General features: G+C 33.9%; 1 protein-coding gene across 3 annotated transcripts in view; it reads right to left on the reverse strand.

The window, feature by feature from the left end:
- The window catches only part of LOC119832080 (protein dead ringer), a 98,658-nt gene that overhangs the window by 49,776 nt on the left and 26,128 nt on the right, over positions 1–22,754 (reverse strand). For all 3 annotated transcript variants that reach the window (XM_038355690.1, XM_038355692.1, XM_038355691.1), the window contains 2 exons: positions 16,620–16,832; positions 16,047–16,313 (listed from right to left, as the gene is read on the reverse strand). In XM_038355690.1, coding sequence (XP_038211618.1) covers positions 16,047–16,313; positions 16,620–16,832 — 480 coding nt within the window. The remainder of the gene's footprint in view (positions 1–16,046; positions 16,314–16,619; positions 16,833–22,754) is intronic.

Genomic DNA, 22,754 nt, shown 5'->3' on the forward strand with positions numbered 1-22,754 from the left:
CTTTACGCTCAACGGTAATCAAGGGAGATTAAACACCTATTAAAACGGTCCATAAATTATCAAAATTTATATCGTTACCATTTTTTTTAATCTGTCCGCCTCATTATTAATTCGATACGTTTTATATTAAAACTATAATTAACTTCCACATAAAAGGTCCCTTAAGCAGATCGCCAAAGATTTTATTGTAAGATTTAATATTCATATATCATTTGCAGTCTACTATTTTATTACTAATATAATGTTATTGTTCTGTTAACTCATTTCTTGATTCGAAGGACGTCTGTTCATCTTTTATTTCTTATCTGCACATTTATATATTGTATTATGTATATTCGAAATATATTTGTTTTTAACGTCCTTTAACCTTCAAAATTACTTGTATACTTAATTATAATGTAACGTAATTAATACTTATATTGTTGTGCGATATAAATTAATAAATTTGTTTAATTAAGTATCAATTAAGATAATCGATATCAAAGTAAACAAAAAATGTATTGTAAAATTATTTATTGTAATAAGTAAATAGCAATTAAATATTTATAAACAACAAAAGAAATAAAAAATAACTTGTAAAAATAACTTAATAAAATTATAAAAAGCGCGGTATAAAATTACCTATTGTTATCTAAATTTATAAATTTCATAATTAATTGAATTAAAAATATTACCTTTTTCTTATCAACTTCAAAAAAATTTGGCATTTTCGGCGGATCATTGTGAATCGAGCTTTGAAGCTGCTCCTCCATGATAGAATTGAAGAAATCCATGAATTCCATGTAATTATTCCGATTAAAACAAAAACACTGATTGGATGCGAATAATCAAATATATAGCTTCGAGATTTAAAATAAAACAAAAAAAATACTTCGCGAAAAAACACGTGGGGGAAAGGAAGATGGCGCGACGCCTAACGTCCTGCCCGTGCCAACATCCGATATAAACTAAATTGAAAATTGGAAACAAAATACAATGTTCGAATCTTGATATGACAATAATAGGTGAGACGGAGATAAGGAAAATCCACAAGATAGAGCGAGATAGCACGATCCACTAGACGGCTCCGCTCCACCCCAATCGACACCGGCGGCACAGGGGTTGTCGCCAGACGAAATCGCTTCAAAATTTAATATTCCTACCTGCTCTGCAGACAGTATTATAATATAATACCATCGCAAGTGATTTTGGACTTTATTACCGTCACAAAAAATATATTTTTGTGGTGATAATTAGAGGAGATAAGATGTATGTACTGAGCATGTTTTAAGTAGTAATTATAAATAGCAATCGTGTGGATACAATGCGCAAGGTTATTCCAAGAATTCGGCTCATTTTATGTCTCATCTTGTGTTTCGATGATAGATATAAGCATTGTTTTAAAATTTACTTTATAGATTATTTATTATTTTGCGAACATAAACTTTGCAATACAAAGATAATATAAACTTTCCAATTATATACACATAAAAATTTCAATATAACACAAAACATTTAGGTATCACCTAAATAGACAGTTACTTTCCTAGTTTTATTGACATCTTTACAGGGTTATTATTATATTGTGTATGGGAAACCATTTAATAAGCGAAATTTTAACAAGATGTGTAAGTCCCATGACATTTAGTTAGGGTGCAGTTAATAAAATTTTGGCAGAAAATTATTACGTGTTTCACAAATGATCAATTAAAATCCGCCCATTGAATGGCAACCGATTGCATAGGGCAAGTTTATCTCTATTGATATCTTAATAAATGGGGTAAAGTGGTTGAATCTGGTCATACGGGTGTTAGAAATGATACGGGTGGATTTGTCAGTGTAATACTGTTTTGACAGGTTTGAAGTATTTGAAAGGGTTTCGCTTGCACACACACAAATACAGTTGAAATATTACAATCGGATAACCAGGGTATAAGAAAATATATACCTTCATACGCTTGCCAAACATTACCCCCCTTTTATCGCAGTCAGCTAATAAAAAAAGCAACCGAACATCGAATTTTGACATCTATTTAGCTTAATGTTAGTACTAGCTGTGCCCCGCGGTTGCCTGCACGTCGCACTTAATGTTATAGACTTCTAAACTTATGGAGACTATAGCTCCATAAATGGATTATCTAACAGATAATTTTTCAAATCGATCTGGTAGTTAATGAGATTGGCGCGTTCTAATAAACAAATCTTCAGCTTTATACTATTGGTATAAAACACATTTAGGCACCTACCTATACTTGTCAAAATAATCAATGAATATGAAATAGGCGATACAATGGCATCTATGTATTCATCGACTTTTTATGAACCATTTTGTCGCTCTTGGGGAATGCCCTGAGCCCAATTCCACACACATATTGTTAAGGTTGTGACCAGAATTGATGACGTCATTCATCCCTTGCGGCGCCAAACAGTTTTTTCTTAAGAAAAAAAGAAAAAAAAACAGTGTAGATATTTGCATAGGTAGTTCCTTCCTACACTATTTTTGAATCAATGAATATAGTTTGTATTTATCTACACTTCTGAAAACAGTAAATTAAATAAACTATAAAACAACTTCAAGAAAACGTGTCATACACACATTAACAAATCGGAAGGTCCAGTTTTTACGAATATAATAAAAATACAATTTTAAATAGCACAGCACTATCACCGACAAACGATTACAAGCAATAAATTAATAAGATCTGTCTGCAATAAATTTTACAATGGAACAAGTCGAAACAGTAATTCTGGCAAAAAAGGATCGCTCGAATAACGATTAAATAATATTTTCGAAATATACAAACAATAGAAAGTCGAAAGAATCTTTATTTTATTATCAGAAAGGAAGTGAATAGATACTGTACATTATTGGGCACAGTTCTGGGAATTTGCTGTGAAACTATGAAACAATAGGCGGGACGGACAGACCTACAGACTTATTCACCATGTGTATAAATAAAGGCAAATTAAATAAAAGAGATTCTAAACAAATGAATAGCGATTGTAATTTCTGGAACGATCACTGCATCGGGGTATTTACGGTGATTTCTTGGAAATTGTTAAAAAGCTACGCTAATTTTGATGGCGCAATTACTGCGTAGGTATATATTAATCTTACTAATATTATAAATGCGAACGTTTGTAAGGATGTGTGTGTGTTTGTCACTCTTTTACGCAAAAACTATGGAACCGATTGCAATGAAATTTGGTACGTAGATAGCTCGACAACTGGAAATAAAACATAGGCAACTCTTTATCCCGATATACGGGATACGGACTTACGCGGGTGAAACCGCGGGGCGCAGCTAGTAACTAATAAAATTATACTTAAGTACAAAATAATTCTGTATAATCTTATGTATTATTATGCAATTTAATTTTGCTTTTATTGAAGAATTAACCGAAAAAGCTCTGGAATATAAAATTCAACCCCAAAAACTTTACTAGGCTCATATTCACAGGGTCAAGTCGTCAGAGTTAATTATAAAACAGTTCAAACCTCAAGTGCTCCTTCTAGATTTAAAGAAGATTACAGAGAAGAGACATTAGATTTAACTAAGCGTCTAGTGATTAAACCTAATAAGGACAAAGTTATGGAAAATTTCCTGGGCCATATCATAATTATAAAGCAGAGCTTATCACAGTACCGCCCTCATTATCTCGAAGGTATTAAAACAAAGGTAAATACTTTGGTAATTAACATTCTTATACATACATTACCTTTTTATTATGGATGCCTGGTATCTATTAGTCATCTTTTGTATTTAGAATTATCTCTCAGGTGGTAAGGATTATATTTCTGAGAAATTCAAGATTTCACTGTTATATAAGTCCAACCGTGTGATAGTTTACCATCAGCTATTGCCCTGACTGACCACATGGTATGATCCTTTTATCTTAGTTAATTCAATAAATAGTTTGGTTTTTCCTTTAATTATATATGACATATATTTAGTATTTTTGTGGTTACATATACAGAAAGTTCTAGAAACAATTGTCAAATCTATTTTTCAAACATAATCTACCTAAACTAAAATAAAAACCATCATCATCTTATATCTACAATATTTATTCAATATGTGATTAATATTAAGCATAGGTTCGTGTATTTAATAATGTTATCCATTACGACAGTCTACAAAATATTTAACGGTAATTCTATAAATAAACATGAGATAAAGACATCCAATTCGGACATTAAATGATTACAAGCATCATTATAGGGTCCATTCTGTTTGGGGTGTTAGCAATTGGGTGATAATTAAAATTGAACATCGATAAATCTTCGCCCCGTGCGAAACCACGAGTGTTACAACTATATTGTCCAAACTTAATTACGGATGAGTTTTCAATTATTTACACATTGACGTGTGTAGCGCAGGGGAACATGTATCAGAAGCTCACGGCGATTCAATAGCAAAATTCGTGTATTTATAATTGTTGAAACGTATATTTTTTACGTCCTTAAAACCCTTTGAATCACCTTTAATATAACTAAAACGAATATTAAGGTATCATTAAATACAAAATTTCACAAAATAAAGTCTCACATTATTGATTTCTGACTAAGAATTTCATTCTTCATAATCAATTACTACCCCATAGCAATTTTAGAATAAAAGCACGATGGCCTTAGGCGCTCGCACGATCCACCATCAGTCATTCAAGTACATTTTACAATAATTAAAGCACTCTGTAAAACACCTATAAACTGCTAGTAAAGAGTTAATGGACTGGCTTCATTACCACACCACGCCTCCCCGCTAGGTGGCGCGCCTTACGTTTTATTACTGCATTTCATTCGAATCTTTGATTGATTGCATGCGATATTCGACTGATGCTAATTTTCAACACGCCATTCTAACTGGATCTCAGACTAATAAGACAGGAATTATACAACAAATCATATAACACCGGCGCCATGACTAACACGTAAAAACGATGTAACGTAAACGTAACGTCAATAATATTTTTAAATTTGCGTAGGTAATAAATATTATCATAGATTATAAAAGATCACCTTAAGTGTTACATGGAATTCCCAAAAATGATTTGGAAAACATTACGAAATGTTTGTGCATAACAAAACACAATAATGAATATGACGAATGACGATGTAATCAACGTCAAAATTAAAGTAGGAATGTATTAAAAATAGAGAGCCTCGGATGGCGCGATGTTTACGTCGGAAAATCAAGAATCACAGATTTTATGTGTGGATAGACGCGTTCCGTCCACGGTTGGGGATATAAATTATTGAAATTGATAAAACAATGGATAACGATACAAAGTATTACACAGTTGGGAAGGTCGTAAAGAGGAAACGTTCCAGGTTGAGCTTTGTGATCACCGCTGTCTAAACAAATCAAGCGCACGCGCGGTGACGTATGCGTGAACGGAACGGTGCTTCAAGCGATGAAGCGCCATAAAGTAATAAAGCTGTCACGTTAGAACAGACTACGACAAACATGTCGGGGAATATATTAGCTTATAGATACGAAATTAAATCATTACATTGATGACGATAGACATACGGAATCTATCATATTATAGTATCATAAGGTCGATATTTTTTTCACAGTAATGCCACAGATAATACCTACTTATAATTCTTTTACTTTTGTTGACATAGCATATAACATAAAAGATTAACGGCCTTGTAATAAAATTCAAGCATTTCCAATCGAATATTGGAGGAAAGCAGTTTATTTGCGTTAAGCTCATTAAGTGATTTCTTAGAACACTCGTTATTAAACCATGATCAAAGGGAGTGTGATTGTTTTGACGACGATAGTTAGGGTTCCCTGTATTAAGACTTAAGCGGCCACGCTATGGGAACCATATTGTGACTTTCTTTGTAAATGGATTATTTGTCATAGTCAAGCGAGATGGGAATTGTATCCAATCACCTGTTAACGTTTCATTGAAGTTATAAATGACAGTTAGGTTACAAACGACTGTTTTTCTATTGATTGGTGTACTAAAGATTTTTAGACGACGAAGTTAAATTTACAAATGCAGTACGTACTTTAATACCAAAAAAAAACAGTAATAATATTAAATTAGCCAATATTAATCAAGACATAAAAAAGGAAAGTATATATTATTTTCATCTAATATACAAAATTCTCGTGTCACAGTTTTCGTTGCCATACTGCTCCGAAACGGCTTAACCGATTTTGATGAAATTTTTGTGCTTATCCGGTATTTATGAGAATCGGCCAAAATCTATTTTTCGTACCCCTAAATGATAAGAGTAAGGCAGAACAGCGTTTGCCGGGTCAGCTTGTTATAACAATAAATCTTTACGTTGGTACAATGATGCTTTCCTTAAAAGTAATCGATAAGGCGATTTTTTGTACTAATCATATCTGTGTTGTATCAAAAATCACATAAATTTAACTGTTTTAAGTGTGTGACCGTCTCAAAATCGGTTCGCTATTGATAATCGAAATTAACCATCGACCGTTCCGGCTTTTTCCACTTCGAATCAAATCTAGCTTAATAGAAGTCAATACCACGACAGTTTTCTTTAAATGCTTTAACAGTTATATGATTTCCTCTCAAAAAAGAAGAGAAATAAAACGAATAAAAAATTAAGTATTGCCTATACATAAATTAAATCTTTAAAATAAATGACGAAGACGAAACAATATCATTAATACGACCACAGATTAAAATATTATGTATAACCTGTGTTAATGCTCCGTGTTACCCTTCACTAAACCAACATAGGCGACTGGATCGAATCGTCGTGTCGGCAATAAATGATTGTTTTCGCCGACACCGGCCGACAAAGAGCACCGCGACAACCGACCTAATAAACAATTACGCATATAAACAGTAAAATTGTTGTTTCACATTTTATCGACCGAATCGTTCTGCCCTGCTTGTATAAGCTTACAACAAAATCACTTTTGTGAATTTTATGTTACATTTCGACCAGTTTTATAGTTCACATTATTGATTATTGTGTTTATTAAACCGCAGGATTTGTTACGGTTCTGTTTGGTTTCAAAGTGGAAGAAATTTAAATAAAAAAAAATGTTATCACTTGTAAGCACACATAAAAACAAGATGACTTTTCAAATAAACGTACTTAATGTTACCGAAGATACCTTAAAGTACTCTAATACTATTTTTGTTTCATATATCATATAATTCAAGCTTAACCTCTCATTTACAAAGATGTATTAACAACGTAAAAACAAACATGCAACAAAACTACTCAGATAAAAAATAAACTCGATTCAAACGCACGCCGCGCATGAAACATTCAGATAGTGTAATAATAAAACTTCAGCCTCCCCGCGTTAGCAAAAAAACATTATGTTGTAAATTTAAAATGAGAACAGGAAATGATAACTCGCGGGTCGACCATACCACCCCCGCCTTGCAAGCACACATGCACATGCATAACTTTATATCCACAGATAATCGAACGATGTTGCCACCTAATAATTATTTAGCAAATTAAATTCGATCAATAATTCGTGAGCCTTGCTATCATATTATTATTCACGTGAACTAATATTACAAGAACTCATAATTAGTCATTCGTAGGATCAATAAAAGGATGTACCTAATACCTACCTACTTAAAATTCCTTCAAGTAATAATGACATTTAATTCCGATTATTTAAAAAATTATAAGAATTAAGCGTTACTATTAAAATATTTAAGCCTTACTATCATCTGAATAACTGTAAAACTTCAGGTTTGGTTAGCGGGGATTGGGTCATTTTTTGTGAGATTTATTTATTTTTTGCCCGGGGTGGCAATCTGGATTTTAGAATAATCTCGACTCAAGAGTGCCACATGTGCGCACACCGGGCGTTTCGGTGATAAACATTTTATTGAAATGCAAGCAAAAACTGTTAACCAAATGTTTGGTACCAATTTGGGGGTTTCATTCAGAGGAAGTTGTTTTTCAAATCAATATTATAACTTCCCTGAATTACGGTGTGATATTAAATTATGTTTAATGATACCCTTTTATATACCTAGTCCTTTTAGATTTCACATAGATATATATGTGTTCTTACTAATATAACGACTATTACCTATATAATACCATATAATAACATATTTTATTAGTATAGATTTAATTAAAACACTCTTTAACAACAAAAAAACTATTAAAAAAACCTTTTAATTTAATAGAAAGCAGTTCTGTCATTAGCTAAAACAAATGAGCACATTTTCGCAAATAACATTACAAATGGCGCAAAACTTGACCTGCAGACAAATAACAGTACAAACTAACAACGTGTGTATAAAACAATGCCATGACATAAACACAAGCGTCCTTGATACTACTGAGGGTACTATTTTTACCCCGCAGATGCTCCCCGTGTCCCGTGCTGGTCTATTTCAAGATCACTCCTCCCTTGATCCACCCTTACTCCTCGTAATGTGAAACTAAGAGGGCTTGCCACGCGTCGTTTGTGCAAACATTATCTAACAATGAAGGTAAATGTAAATTATCCACTAGAATATGTTGTGGAAAGTTCTATTAGCAAATACCGTAATGCGAACTTACGAAGGAACACGGATTGAAGATATGACAAACGTCGGAACATAGGACACTTAACAGTGAGAAAATCAGGGAAATAACCTGCCTTTTGGGTTACTTACCTTATAGTAATTAACGTGCTAAAGTATCTAGGCATCTATTTTAATTATTATATTGATAAAGGTACCTTAAAACTTTGATAGGAAAGGAACAGCATTGTTATTTAGTACGTTTACTTTAAGAAACGTTGGTAACATTAATTCTCGCTCACTTTTTTTAAATTCAGAAAGCGCGAACTTAGCGATTTGTGCAAATGTTGCCATTGCATAATTCGATATTCAATAAGACGAAATCTAATGCGATATATAAATAGAGTTGCATAGTGTGCATCACTGACGCAGGTCACCCGACACGGTAATGTGCGTTGAGTCGATACATCTGGCGCGATCGTGGCCAGTGAATTTGACGCGACGTGTGGAGGTTGCTATTGGGAGTTGGACGCACTTAGCGTACGACCTATTTCATCGATCGATTTAATAGGGACACTTGGCAGATTGAATTTATTGTTTATGTTTTACGAGTATGAGGGGTGTACAGATTAAGCTGAAATATATTGGCGAATCGATGACATTGTCATCGATATGTATTGCAATTCATTAATTTCGTGAACATTGATGAATATAATTTGAAATAAAAGAGGATAATTTTAGCTTCAGAGATTCATAAATACATAATTATTGATATGATTCCAAAGCAACTTAATCAAATTACAGAAATCAGAGACCAATTTTGATTATTGCTTTCATCAAAATATTATTCATCAGAAACTAATTTATTCATCGCTCAATATACAAAAGGATTATAATTACAATACCGTTTAAAATGCTGAACAATTATCACACACAAATTTAAAAATAACGTGTTTCATTGTTTCTATATTTTCCTACAAGAATATATCAAGTTCACAAGCCTTCAAGAAGCGAATAATCTAACGAATTCTGAAAACACATACTCGTAGATCAACCAATCGCAATTATAAATTTTCCACAAGTATTATTGGTACAATGTAACTAAAATGATTCACAGTATCTAAAAGTAATGATATAGTACATTATCTCCATATTCTAAAGGAAACTACATTGTTTGCGGATATGTGGGTGCTGTTCAATAGTTATTAACAAGCGGGTAATAAAATTATTGGTGGCGACGTATGAACTGTTAATAATAATGACGCCATTTTTTCTAGAAACATAAATATTAAATTAGTTTTATCGTTATTACAATGTTGGGTGCATTTCTTTTAATGGTTTGATTTATTTATATAGCGTACTAGCTTACCCGGCCACGCGTTGCTGTGGCTGAGTAATAATTAAAATTATTATATAAATACATTTAAATATTAGTATAATAGGAATTGATTCTTGTGATATTGACTCAGTATGAAAATTGTTAAAAAAATGCATTATAAAATCTATCAATGTGTGTAGGCTTTAAATTGTATATATTTGTTTGTGTTGTGTCCTATTTCATATCGTAACAATAATTATAAAATGAAGTATAATTAAGCCCGTTCAAAACTCCAGTCCAACAAACAACTAAACAACTACAAACAAATACATCCGTTGTTATTTTATCCGTTAATGCAACAAAAAAATTATCAAACATGCGGGTCAAGTTAAGATTGTTTCTAGAATTATTATCAAGTTCACACACCATAAAATCGATTACAAATGCAATAAAAAATAGATTTATTTTTTAAATAAAAATGTCATTTATAGTTATATAAACCGGGACACGTTATTTACCACGAATAATTTCAATGAGACTGATGTTGCATATATAGTTAAATGAAGCTGTGCCTTCCGGTTTTATCTGTAGATACAACCAGGAGCAAAACTTTCGTTCGCGATTTCAGCCCTTTAGAAATTTATTTTTGAAAAAAAAACCGTAATATTTGTATGACCCCGGCGTCTTCAATTTTATCAAAATTCATCCAAGTTGATGATGTGCTTCGATAAAGCTTTCGTATTTCTACTAATACGTATTATAAATGCGAAAGTAACAGTCTGTATGTCTCTTTTCCAAGCCTGAGCGAAACACGATTTGTTACAGAGAGAGTTTGATATGCTAAGAAGGACGAAGGATAGGTTTCTTCCAGGAAATTCCACGGAAAAAAGAACTAACTGGGAAAAACCACCACAGTCTGTCTTTTTATCCTTTGACACCGCGGAAGCGATTTATAATATTAGAATTAATGTTGGCTAGATTACTCTATTTTTTTATACATGTTTCATAAAACCGCCAGTTAAATAATACATATGACGATATAATTTTGCGTACGCTCATGTGATACGACGCGCCCCAGCTGTTAAGCTATTTCTGTCTGATAGTGCACGGGGGACCGCGCATGCTTATGACAGATTGCATAAGTATTCATTAGATATGAATTTTATTTTAACATATTTTGAAGTCTCATAACATCGTTGGAGGTTCGGTACTTGGAAGTTACAAATGTTCACCTGATGATTAATATTTTTTTTATATGTATAATTATCCATTGTTGTGCAAAAAGTTTTAAAAATTTATGATTTTTTTTTTGTATTTAAATATCTTTTGTTTTACAATAATGTTGTACAGCTTTCGACAATGTCCCTGATAGCCGTTAATTCTTTTTATGTAAATTTTCAATTATTCGTCATTGGAATTGATAAAAGAGTTAAACAAAACATACTAGCAAAATGAGAAGCTATGAAACCGGTCCTTGTATTTACTATATATTTTTATTTGTTTTTTTTTAACTAACACTTGATTTATAAACACAATGAATTCTATAAATGTTTGAAAAGTGTAATTCTTAAAACAAAATTGTAATCGAACCTATAGTGACGTAGGATCGAATTATAAAACATTTCATTTTAAATATCGAACACATTGTTTTTTTATTCGTCTAGTAGTGGACACAAGGGCTTAATTAAACAAAAAAGACACATAATAACAATTTAGTCAAACATTATGAACATTCGAGACTTCCGAACCTAATTAAGGTGCGTTTCGAGTCATTATATATTTTTTAGAATTTAAATGGTTATTATCGTTAAATAGACGATTTGTCGCAATTAACCTTACATACTTCTCTATACATAAATTTAAATTACCATTACGTTTATCTGTTTGTTTGGTACTGGTCAAAATAAAGGTGAATGCCCTAGAAGTTATAAAGTATTTTAATTTTGTTTTGTTTTGCATTACTTTTTTTAAATATGGAATTATTTAGTATCTAAAATAGGAGTATCATTTACCTTCGTAAGTCATTTTTTATTTGGCGTTTTTATTTGTATCATTATAACAATTGAATTTGGCAAATAGAGAAAGCAAAAATATCTAGTAGTACTACAGGTAAAATACATCGAGTTATCATTAACAAATTAACTGAAAAGATAAATCAATTCCAACAAATAAAACACACATCGGTATCGTTTCTTAAACGTCAACAAAAGCATTATTTTATTTAGATAAACCTGTACTTATTGTAAGTGGAGGCAGCTCTGAACTGTGATTGGTCAACTGACTCATTGAATGTCATTTGTTTTGAATAATAATGACGTTTGGAAGAGAACTTAACTAATTGCAGCCGAGTAGATAAGCGTTCCGTTCTTTGTGTGTTATTATTATGTTATTTTTAATATTTATTTAATGACATACCTACGTACGGGGCATTTGCTCTGCTTGCTTTGATTTTAATATATTCATTCTTGTATGGATAGATAATTTAATGAGTTATACTTCAACATGTATATATTTGTATTTTATTTCTACTTATGTTTTAACATACAAAGAAGTAAATAAAATCGTTTTTATCATCTTATCTTTGCAAACAAACAAAAACTGCTAAAACCACTTCAATTATTAGTCATTGAATATAACATTAATTTGTTCTATACCTTTAAAATTATAATTTAAATTTCTATAGGTAATATAATAATTTCAAATGACAATATTAAAGACCAGAATAAAGACAATAAAGGGACATTTAAAGCCCAAAGACGTACTCCGCTTAGCATCCTGCGAATACCAAACAGAATGCGCATGCATTATTGGTATTTAAGTATTTCAAGTGTATAAAACATTCCACCGATATATAGAAAGCATCCAAAAGATAAAGTGTCTAGACGAAATAAATATACCACTCGAATGCCAGTTCGATGGCTCACTTGTTGGGTCGCTAGTTTAAAACGCTTTGTTTTTTTAACCTAGAGCCACTTTAAAAGGTTGGAGGCGAATCAAGGCACGTGGGACATTTAAAATGAGCTGATAATGGTTTAGGTGTGGTGACGGCTTGTCCCTATTGCGGAATTTTATCTTGGTACTTTGTTAACTTTTACTATTTGCTATTGATGGTGTTATTATGGAATTAGTTAATCTTCAAACGACTTCAAAAATAAGGATACTAATTTGATGTCTTTTTCGCTTTGTTGCCTAAGAACTTTCGACTGGGTGTAAGGATTTTGATGATGCTTTTTTATTAGAACGCTGCCTCCCGTGTGGTCCCATTCAAATTTGATCTAGTTCTGACAATTTACAGACAATTTAGTTTCTTTTTAAAAAGCTATCTTATGTTGAAGCTATGTACCTACATAAATTACGAGTAATAATAATTTTTCAATTTCAAAATTATTTGTTTCCATCGAATTGTTTTCTTATAAATGGAAGTTGTTATTATTTATTTTATTAAATATCCACCTGTTCAGAGTTTCACATGTCAAATATAAAAGTGTATATTTAATTCAAAAATTTGCATTAGACGGTATAAAATAAATTGATTGTGAGACGCACAGGATAAATTATATAAATCAAACGTGTACCCAATAAAGTAACGCGCCCCCTAGGGAGTGGTTTGCGAATGAAGAATGCTCGTTCGCCGTGCGCCGAGCGAAATATGTCCGTTTCTACGTGATTGCATTAAATTCAATTATATGATAAATTTGTTTGCGATCGCACGGTTTATAGATTTATTGCATCGATGTCTTATTATATTTTTAAATAGATGCTTTTAATGAATTATTTTACACATAGTTGTGACGAGAGTATTTATCACTGGTATTGGAATGGAGGGTCACAAAAATATTTTAAGAATAATTAAGTACTATAAATTTAAAAAATTATGAAAGTAAATTCCTTTTTATTCATTTCTATACTAATACTACATATTCATTTTTGTGACCAACTCGCGATTCATAAGCCTCCGCACGATATAAAAAAAACCGATGTGTGTTTGTCTATTCTTCAGCCGAGCAATCGCTCAGTTGCGGCGGCGGTTAGTGATACGGTATGATTTTTGTATCTGAAGATAAAATTAGAAGGTTCTCTCTAGAGAGAGAACTCTCTAGAATACCATAGGATACTTTTTAAGTCTTATTGCCATAGGAATTTTCTTTGACCTGGCAAGCAGAAGCTATGTTTTAAATTAAATTGCAGCAGAACCATCCCCAAATCAACCACGAATACAAAAGCTAAAACAATTCAACATAAAGAAAGCCATTCACGCACCAATTAAATTACCTTGAAGCGGCTTATTAACTATTGTTGGAATTTGCGCATTGTACAATGCACTGCATACTGCAGTGTATAAAGTAGTCGCTAATAGTCAATGCAACACGAATAAAAGCACTCGTGACCAACGCCTTATGTTACAGACAAATGTGAAAGGATCTTATAATGCGTGCTAAATACACAAGTCCTTTCAGGCTTTAATTATGCAACATATGAATGATCCTTGTCACATTTGATTAAAATGTTCAAGCTTAGTGTATGATAATTAATTGATCACAATATTAGTGCGCATTTAGAACTAGCTATTCTCTAAAACGGCACTATTATAATTAACTTAGCATTTACTAGAAATATAAGCAGTGGTGGCTCAGTGGTGAGAACCTCGGACTTCAAAAAATCGATAAGTCGGGGTTCGAGACCGGGCGAGCGTGCAGGAAATAAATTGATTTTTCAATTTATCTGCGCATGTGGATAACATCACTACTGCTTAAAACGATGAAGGAAAACATCGTGAGGAAACCGGCATGTCCAAGAATTGAAAGTTCGACGACATGTGACATCTGCCAACCCGCACTTGGCCAGCGTGGTGGATTATGGCCTGAACCCTCATAGGAGGCCTGTGTCCCAGCAGTGGGAACATATATGGGCTGATGATGATGATAAAGAAGTATATAAAGTAAGTAGCTTCGGTTTAAAAAGTAAAAAAAAAAATCTGAGAAAACAAAGCATTTTGGTTTTTTCATGACCCATTATTGATTAAAATAAAATGAATGTGGATATTTGCAGCTAGTCTTTCAGTTATCATTTCTCAATTACAATTAATTTTTAAGTGACAACCGCCCAACATTAATATTAAATACTCCAGGACGCGAAAGTCAATGGAATATCCTTTGAAGATGAGCATACCGTATTTACTTTTGAAGATAAAAGCGATCATTAATTTGGTTCAAAATGGTGACGTTTCTACATTGCTAAATTACCTTACTTCGCTCTTACATTACAGCTGCTGAACATTGCCTAAAATATATTTTATTTCCAGCATTAAAAAAAGATAAAAAGTTTTGTTATTGGTACATGTTTAAGTATTCATTCTTTGCAATTCGCTCATAATTACTGGTAAAGCAACAGTAATATTATCACAATTCGGACACCATCTGCGCCATTTCATTGAAAACAGACGAGAAAAATACGAGTTTTGCGATACCCACCAATAATCGCAAAAAGGTTTGTGAATGGACTGCTTTATAACATAATAAAACAAGTTTGAACTCCTATTATATATTTCGTTTAAATAATTAACGAGATGACGTAATTTTTTATAGATTTAAAATTTCATGCGATTGGAAAATAATCACGAGTTACAATAAAGAACACAAAAAAGGAGACCCATAGACAATGATAATTACGTAACTTTTTCTTTAACAAAGCTGTGTTTATACATTTCACCAATGCGCCGAACACACGTGAGTTGAACAGATTATTACCAGGAATGACCCCTCGCTTATTTCAAATCCCTCTAACCAATGAAATATGTAACAAAGGGAAAACGGGTTATGTCACCCCGATGTGGCGAATAAAGGAACCGCTTGTGAATGCCACACGTAATATAGATTATGAATAACTTATTCAATGGTTACGAAGAGTTAAGCCCGATATACCGTGATTATGTTGTTATGGGATAAATATTTACTATGTACGAAGCCTGTAATAAAGAAATTCTATCGGTTGTCACAATATTTGAATCGATTATGCAAAGGGGGACAGGTAAGAGATAATAAGCTATAAACGTACTTATCACATTGTTCTTTTCCTTTCATTAGTTCAATATATACTTAAATTATCTTCATTGTTTAAATAGAGCTTTAATTAAGAATATTAATTATATTATGTGGTGCGACAGTGGACTTCTTTGCTTGTAAAATTTACTCGTTCAAATTCCCACCTCAATAATAGAAAGATACAAAACAACATACAATATTCCATCCTATCTTGTAACACTCACCTGACGGACCTGCTTGTACTGTTCTTCAAAGCTCCACCCAGCGGCACTTCCTTCGGATGAGGAAGATGACGCTGATCCTGCCGGCTGGGCGGGGGGCGGAGGCGCTGGGGCGAGGAACGCTGGCGGCGCGTAAGGGAAGCCCGGGCCTCCGCCCGCAAGCGCAAACACGCTGTTAGGCGTCGATAGTGGAGCACCCTGGGCCAGAGAAGCCAGCGATGATAGGTGCGGGTGGAGAGACGTCTTCAGTGATTCGAAGTCATCACGGACCTGGATAAGTAGCTTGGTCAGTTATGGTTGGGAAGCAGATTGATAATAATTTAACCGTGGTATACGCGTGAAGGCTTCGAAGTGTTTTTATCAAGAATCATCATATAAAATGTGAAAAATTTACATTTACGTTCATGGAAATTAAACATTTGTAAAGGATGCATTTTATGTGACTAATCGATTATATTACCAACTCAATAATAACAAGTAAACACTATAGGTATTTTGGATGGGTATACAATCGAATCATCCTCCCCTCATTTGTATAAATGCGGTTATACAGATTCCATTTATCATTTCCATTACCTTAATTTCCCTCTCCAGAGGTCTCGGCGAGTTCCTCTGGTGAGGGTGGTTCAACTGGTTCATCTGCTGGTGGTTCATGGCGGCGTGGTGGGTGAGATTATGCTGGTGCGGCATCGGCTGGTGGTGCTGCGGAATGCTGACGTCACGGCCTACACCCTCGTCAGAGCTCTCGCAGGACTGCTCTCCTGATGACTCGCCTTCTGATCTGGCTGACTGGGGAGATAGATTAAGGTTAGAGAAATACATAGGGGTTATAGAAATTTCTGGGAATATGAACAGTATCATCGTATAGTCGTTGTAGCCTAGTAGGTCATAGCAATTATTAAGTTTAGAGGTATCAGAAAAAACCACAACAAACATCGTTAAAACCAACATATAGCAACAAATAATAGCCATGAGAGGGCACTGAGAGGGCATTATCACAGCTAATAATTGTAGATCTCGGATAACCTGTATTATTCAATGCAAAAACACGAGGCTGGCTTAAATGCCCCTACATAATCTTGTACATAATGAGAATGTTAAGTTCATAAGTGTCGCATTTTAAATTATTTCCAAGTGGCAGGTGACTAGCTTCTGGAACGGCAATTACTTATAAATGTCGCGAGGCGTCAGGCAACGTTATAAAAAGTAAAAATACGGTGGCATCATTAAATTATGTCGTTTTATCTGCTTGCGTGTTTTTGCCAATCTGTATTTTACATATCTACATCGGTTTATCGATGACTTGTTCCACGATTGCATTTCGTTTACCTAAATATCAAAGAACTCTCTGAATATAAATCTCAATCATAAATAGACTTACATCCTCTGCCAATATTTGGAAGCGAAAGAATTCGTACAGAAATCATTACGTGTCAAATAATGTGTATTAAACTTAACATAAATCAAATGAACTCTTGACACAATAACTAAATTACAACGCAAATGCTTACAATGAGTTACATCGAACACCGACAATTATGCCTTGTTTACAAATAATTACCGGTCAGCGATCGCGAACTGAACGCCGAATCTATTTTAATTAATAGAAATATTCTTATACATTGTTACGACACGTGATTATTTCGTGGTATTTGTTATAAATCAATCGTATCGCAATCAAAACAAATGCTTACTGAAATCATTAACCGATTCAACGGGTAAATGTTCTATTCGGTTATATTAAATGAATATCGACACCAATTAATCTCATGTGATGTTTATACGTAGTATCGTAAATCAATCAATTTCCCATTTAAAAGGTGCATTCAGCAAAATAATTTACCATTTGTACGAAATCGTACCTACTTGTAAGTAATGTTAGAGATATCCTATCAAAACCTTGCATTCCAAGCAAAATTTTAAAGTAAATTAGGAAACTTCTTTTACATTTGGTCAATTTATACGACAATTGTAAAAACGGCATATGGCGGACCACGGAATCACCTGAAGGCTCTTATTACGCAATAATTTTATTCCTGCGGTAGCTTTTCGCCGCACTGATATAATTTCTCTTTAAATATGCTTGTTTCATTTAAATGTATTATTGTTATTTATGCATATTATATTTTGTTGCTTTAAATATGTATTTAATGTTATTTAGTTTAATAATTAATTTATTTATTCTTTATTGCACTCTTACAAAATATAAATCAGAGAAAAACTTAACAAAAGCAACATAAAACTAGTATACCAATAGCGGCCTTATGGCTAAAAGCCATCTCTACCAGGCAATCGTTTTTTTTTTTCCGGAGAATACTCTCATATAATTAGGAGTTATATAATTTAATGAATGGCAACACGTGTGGTCATGTCGAATAGAATTTAATATCACGTTGATAGTTTTATATTATTTCTCATTGAATACTATATCGCAAATTCCTTTGTATCATCTAATTAAAAGAAGACAATGATACCAAACCAGCCGATCGTAAACAGAAATGCGAATCAATAACAAAACTCTAAAGGTAAAAGCATCGACGAAACGAGCGATGCCTGCGGCCCTCAATTACGACATTAAAATTATTATTTTATTTCCATTTTTATTTATTATTCGCATTATTATATTGTGTGGAGTTATTATCGGTGAAATGTTTCGTTCGGATAAACGTTCGAGTCGAAACGACACGCAATCACTGCTGCGCCCTGTTTTGGGGTTCAGTAGTCGCTAATGAGTACATAAACTAAACAATATAGATAGCTTCACAAAACTAAAAATCTCGCATGTAGTATAGAATCAACTCAATTGTATACTCTTTTACAGAGTAAACGTAAAGAATTTATTTAATACTGGCGACCCTTGTCAGTATAATATGACTAGCTGCGCCCCACGGTTTCACCCGCGTTGAGTCTGTATCCCGTAGGAATATCGGGACAAAAAGTTGCCTATATGTTATTCCAGTAGTTCAGCTATCTACTTAACTACTTAACAAATTTCATTGCAACCGATTCAGTAGTTTTTGCATGAAAAAGTAACAAAAACACACACATCCTTACAAACTTTCGCATTTGTAATATTAGTAGGAGTAGGACAGTATGATGAGAGCCATGAACTCCATACAATTCATCATCCAAGTTCATCATCTGATAAGCTTAATCTATGTAGCTGATATTATATTATTATGTCCATAATATTTCTTACATGTTAATTGACAGTTTATGTAAATCTTTACTCTTCAATCAGTAAAAGAATAATTATAAAATATATTATTCTAAAGAACAATCTATAATCTACGGAACCCTACATCACCTAACTAATTTAAAAACACGACTTTCTCATGGATTTGACTGCTACCGAATTCCGTCTGACTTTTTGTTTCTTTAGTATGACCGCAATTTAATATAAACGCTCTATCAATAAATTCCTATATAAAACAAGTTTCGACGGAAATTTATTCGTGCAATGTAAACATAGTGATATATTATTATTTTATTATCGAGTGATGAACTGTAAAAATGACATGTTGGGGACACGTTAGCACAACATATGCTAACGCCAACGCAAACAGAATCGGTAACTCGCGCCTTTGTCGAAATCCAACGCGTGATTTTATAATATAATTTTAACTGTAAGATGTTTAGTTAGCTGATGAAAAGTGCGGCTAGTGCGGGTCAATATAGCTGACCGGAATTTCTCTTACACAAAATTACTATGTGGTTACGATTAGTTGAATATGTTTATATGATATACGCTATCTGAAAGATATCCCGATAGTTAAAAGTTTGTAAAATTTGCTTTTTTATTTAATTCTTATCTAACTGTATATTAAGCAAAATAATTTACTACATCAAATACTTCACGAGTTTTACGTTTAAAAAAATAAGCAAATATCCAATCGCAATAGAATACAAGTAAACAAGATCACTGAACAAATGTCTGATACTAGTACGTATACTCGAAGACCAAAACACTGAAAGTAAAAGTAAGGGTACATCAATTCGGGGCCATTAAAGGAAAAGAGCTTATGTTTTAGATAAACAAGGAATGAATTCGGCTCTATTCTCAGAAGATTTCCGAACCCATATTACCTCCAATATAAACGGGTGAACCAATGCTGATTAACACTTTCGTCAATTATATGACCATACGCGACAAGAGACTTAAACCTGACACCGTTAAGACGCATTTTACTGCGTGGACTATTAAGGAGCTTAAAAATCAATGAAGGCATAAATGGAGTTACACTTATGGAGGTTACTAAGCTGTATACGAGATTACCAGTACACACCTCATGAAAAAAATTACGCACCGAATATTGAATCTTAATCCACCGCAATATTGTTGACAGTTGACAAGATGACTCGATAGGAGAAACGCCGACTTTATACAATGTAATATTTGTGATAGAAATCATAATCGTGTCTATGCGAGCGGCTTTTATGAGGCGTAATCAAATAGAAACTTGTAATGAAAGATGTCATGTACATTTAACAAGTTTGGTATGCAAAACAAATATAGGCGGTAATAAAATATTGAACATTTAGATGTTAACGCCGATGGATGTGTTGTAAAGGCGTGATTTTCGAAATACATTAACCAACTGGCCAGTATTGATATAGACCTTATAAATTTAGGTTGACATGACCTACGTAAATAGAGACTAATAGAAACAAGGGATTTATACATTGGCACGGTGATGTAAATGTCCGTATTCACGATCCCTGGAAGGTTTATTAGCAGGATCAGTCACGACGAGCTTTGTCCACACATTAAGAGAATTAGCACCCGGGACCCTTGCTACCTTCTATTTACATAGACGGGATACGTTTGCATAGATACAAGCCGAACAGTTCGCAAGCCGTTGCGTCACACGTTTGTGCAACGCATTGGAGATAAAGAAAATTCTAAGGATTACGTAAGTTTCGAGGAATTTCCGATTGTATTTCATTATTAGCATCTCTTAGTTGATCGTAGTGTAATTTTACCACATTATAAACCATCAAGTATCCGTTTTTATTGCCACAATGAAGTTTTATATAACGCAACATAAAAGCACTCATCAAAAGCACTGAATGAAATCGGACAAAGCGATGTGGCTCAGCCGAGGATCACGGCACAATGTTGCAGTAACGTTAACTGCCGCTCTAACATTAACATTAGCGCACGTAAAATAACCGCCAATAAGTCGAAGCACGCATCAAAAGTCGACAAAGCAACAGGTTCTTGTCTCGACAAACAAACCGTGTTTACATTACGATCCTGGCTTCATTTAATAATTCTCGGGAACTAAAAGCCTTTGAACATTTCATCAGATGACCCTCGCTGTTTGCACACACTCCTGCCTCGAGATGCTAATGTGGACACAAGGACCTGTATCGCCGATCGGCCATCGATGCTTTTATTGTTGGCCATCCCTTTCAATAAGCTTCTATTTTACTTTGTCGTCAACCTTCGATAGGCTCGACAAACATACAATGGATAGCTTTTTAGTTTTCAATAGTTTAAAATTCATACGCAATTCCTTAAGCGCTCGCGTCTGCGAGTCTTGAAGTTACAGAACACCAGCGAGTTGCAGGCGTTTGGAATGAGCCGAGTATTTGAGCAAAACAAAAGGTGATAAGGAGAGGTAAATAACCTGACCCATTGACGGCACGACGAGACCGTGCACACATGACGGCACACTGGACGTGGCGCGCGCGAACTCGCATTCAACAGCTGTTTAACGCGTCAAATGTTTCGCTAAAATATTTTTAGCGCCATTCGTTTACGGTCAATTACATGACTCGATAGTACATAGACTACGTGTCCAATAGGTAACGTAGAATCGTTCAATTTCCAACACCGCAATCTACGACGAATTGATGTAATTTTATTCAAAATACCGCAACACCGGTAAATAGAAAGAGATCGTGTTCCTTATTGTAATGATAATTATTTTGTGAGACAAAAACTAGAAAGCGGTCGCTCGAAGACGTACCCGTGTCTGTTAATTATTGTCACCAAAATGGCGTCAGGTATTGTACTTAAATGAGTTAAAATGGCGGAGTGACAAATCTCTGGGTTTCTTATACTTTTCATTTGATTGACGCGTGCCAGATTCTGCGGCGTAATACCTTTATACATATTTATTTACGTATAGAAAGTGCAAATAAAAACGAGTTCTTTTAGTAATACGATTGAGATGACGATGTTGACTCTCTTTTACGTGCACGACACCATCGATGAGCAATTAATACAGCGTCGGTACAGCGTCTTCGAGTCTATTAACCCAATATTTGACATTGGGAAATATCAAAATCGTTGAGACAATTTCGAAGCGTAGCAACGCGAGGCGGCCAAATATTGACATTTCTCACGAGCGTCGCGGGCGGACGCAGCTCGTGCCATGGCCAACACACCTCAGCGCTTTCCTTCCCTTCCGCTTTTCACACAAATAGGTAATAATCGATCAGTTTTATTGCGCGGCGTGTGTAGGCGCGGCCGCACCGCCTCAAGGGTGATAGTTCGGGGAATCTTAAAATGTAACATGTCGTTTACCCGCGAGTGTTCGATCCCAAACCAAACAGACGTTTAATATTTATTTGGAATCCATAAATCGATGACCGTTTAACTGACGCACTGCATAAAAATTGTGTGAAACGTAATTTGTCCTGTACACTGCGCTGTTTACATTTTGTTCCGTAAACGGCAAACAGCCATCGCAATACTCATTC

Source organism: Zerene cesonia, chromosome 14, assembly GCF_012273895.1.
Source record: "Zerene cesonia ecotype Mississippi chromosome 14, Zerene_cesonia_1.1, whole genome shotgun sequence".
Taxonomy (NCBI): Eukaryota; Metazoa; Arthropoda; class Insecta; order Lepidoptera; family Pieridae; genus Zerene; species Zerene cesonia.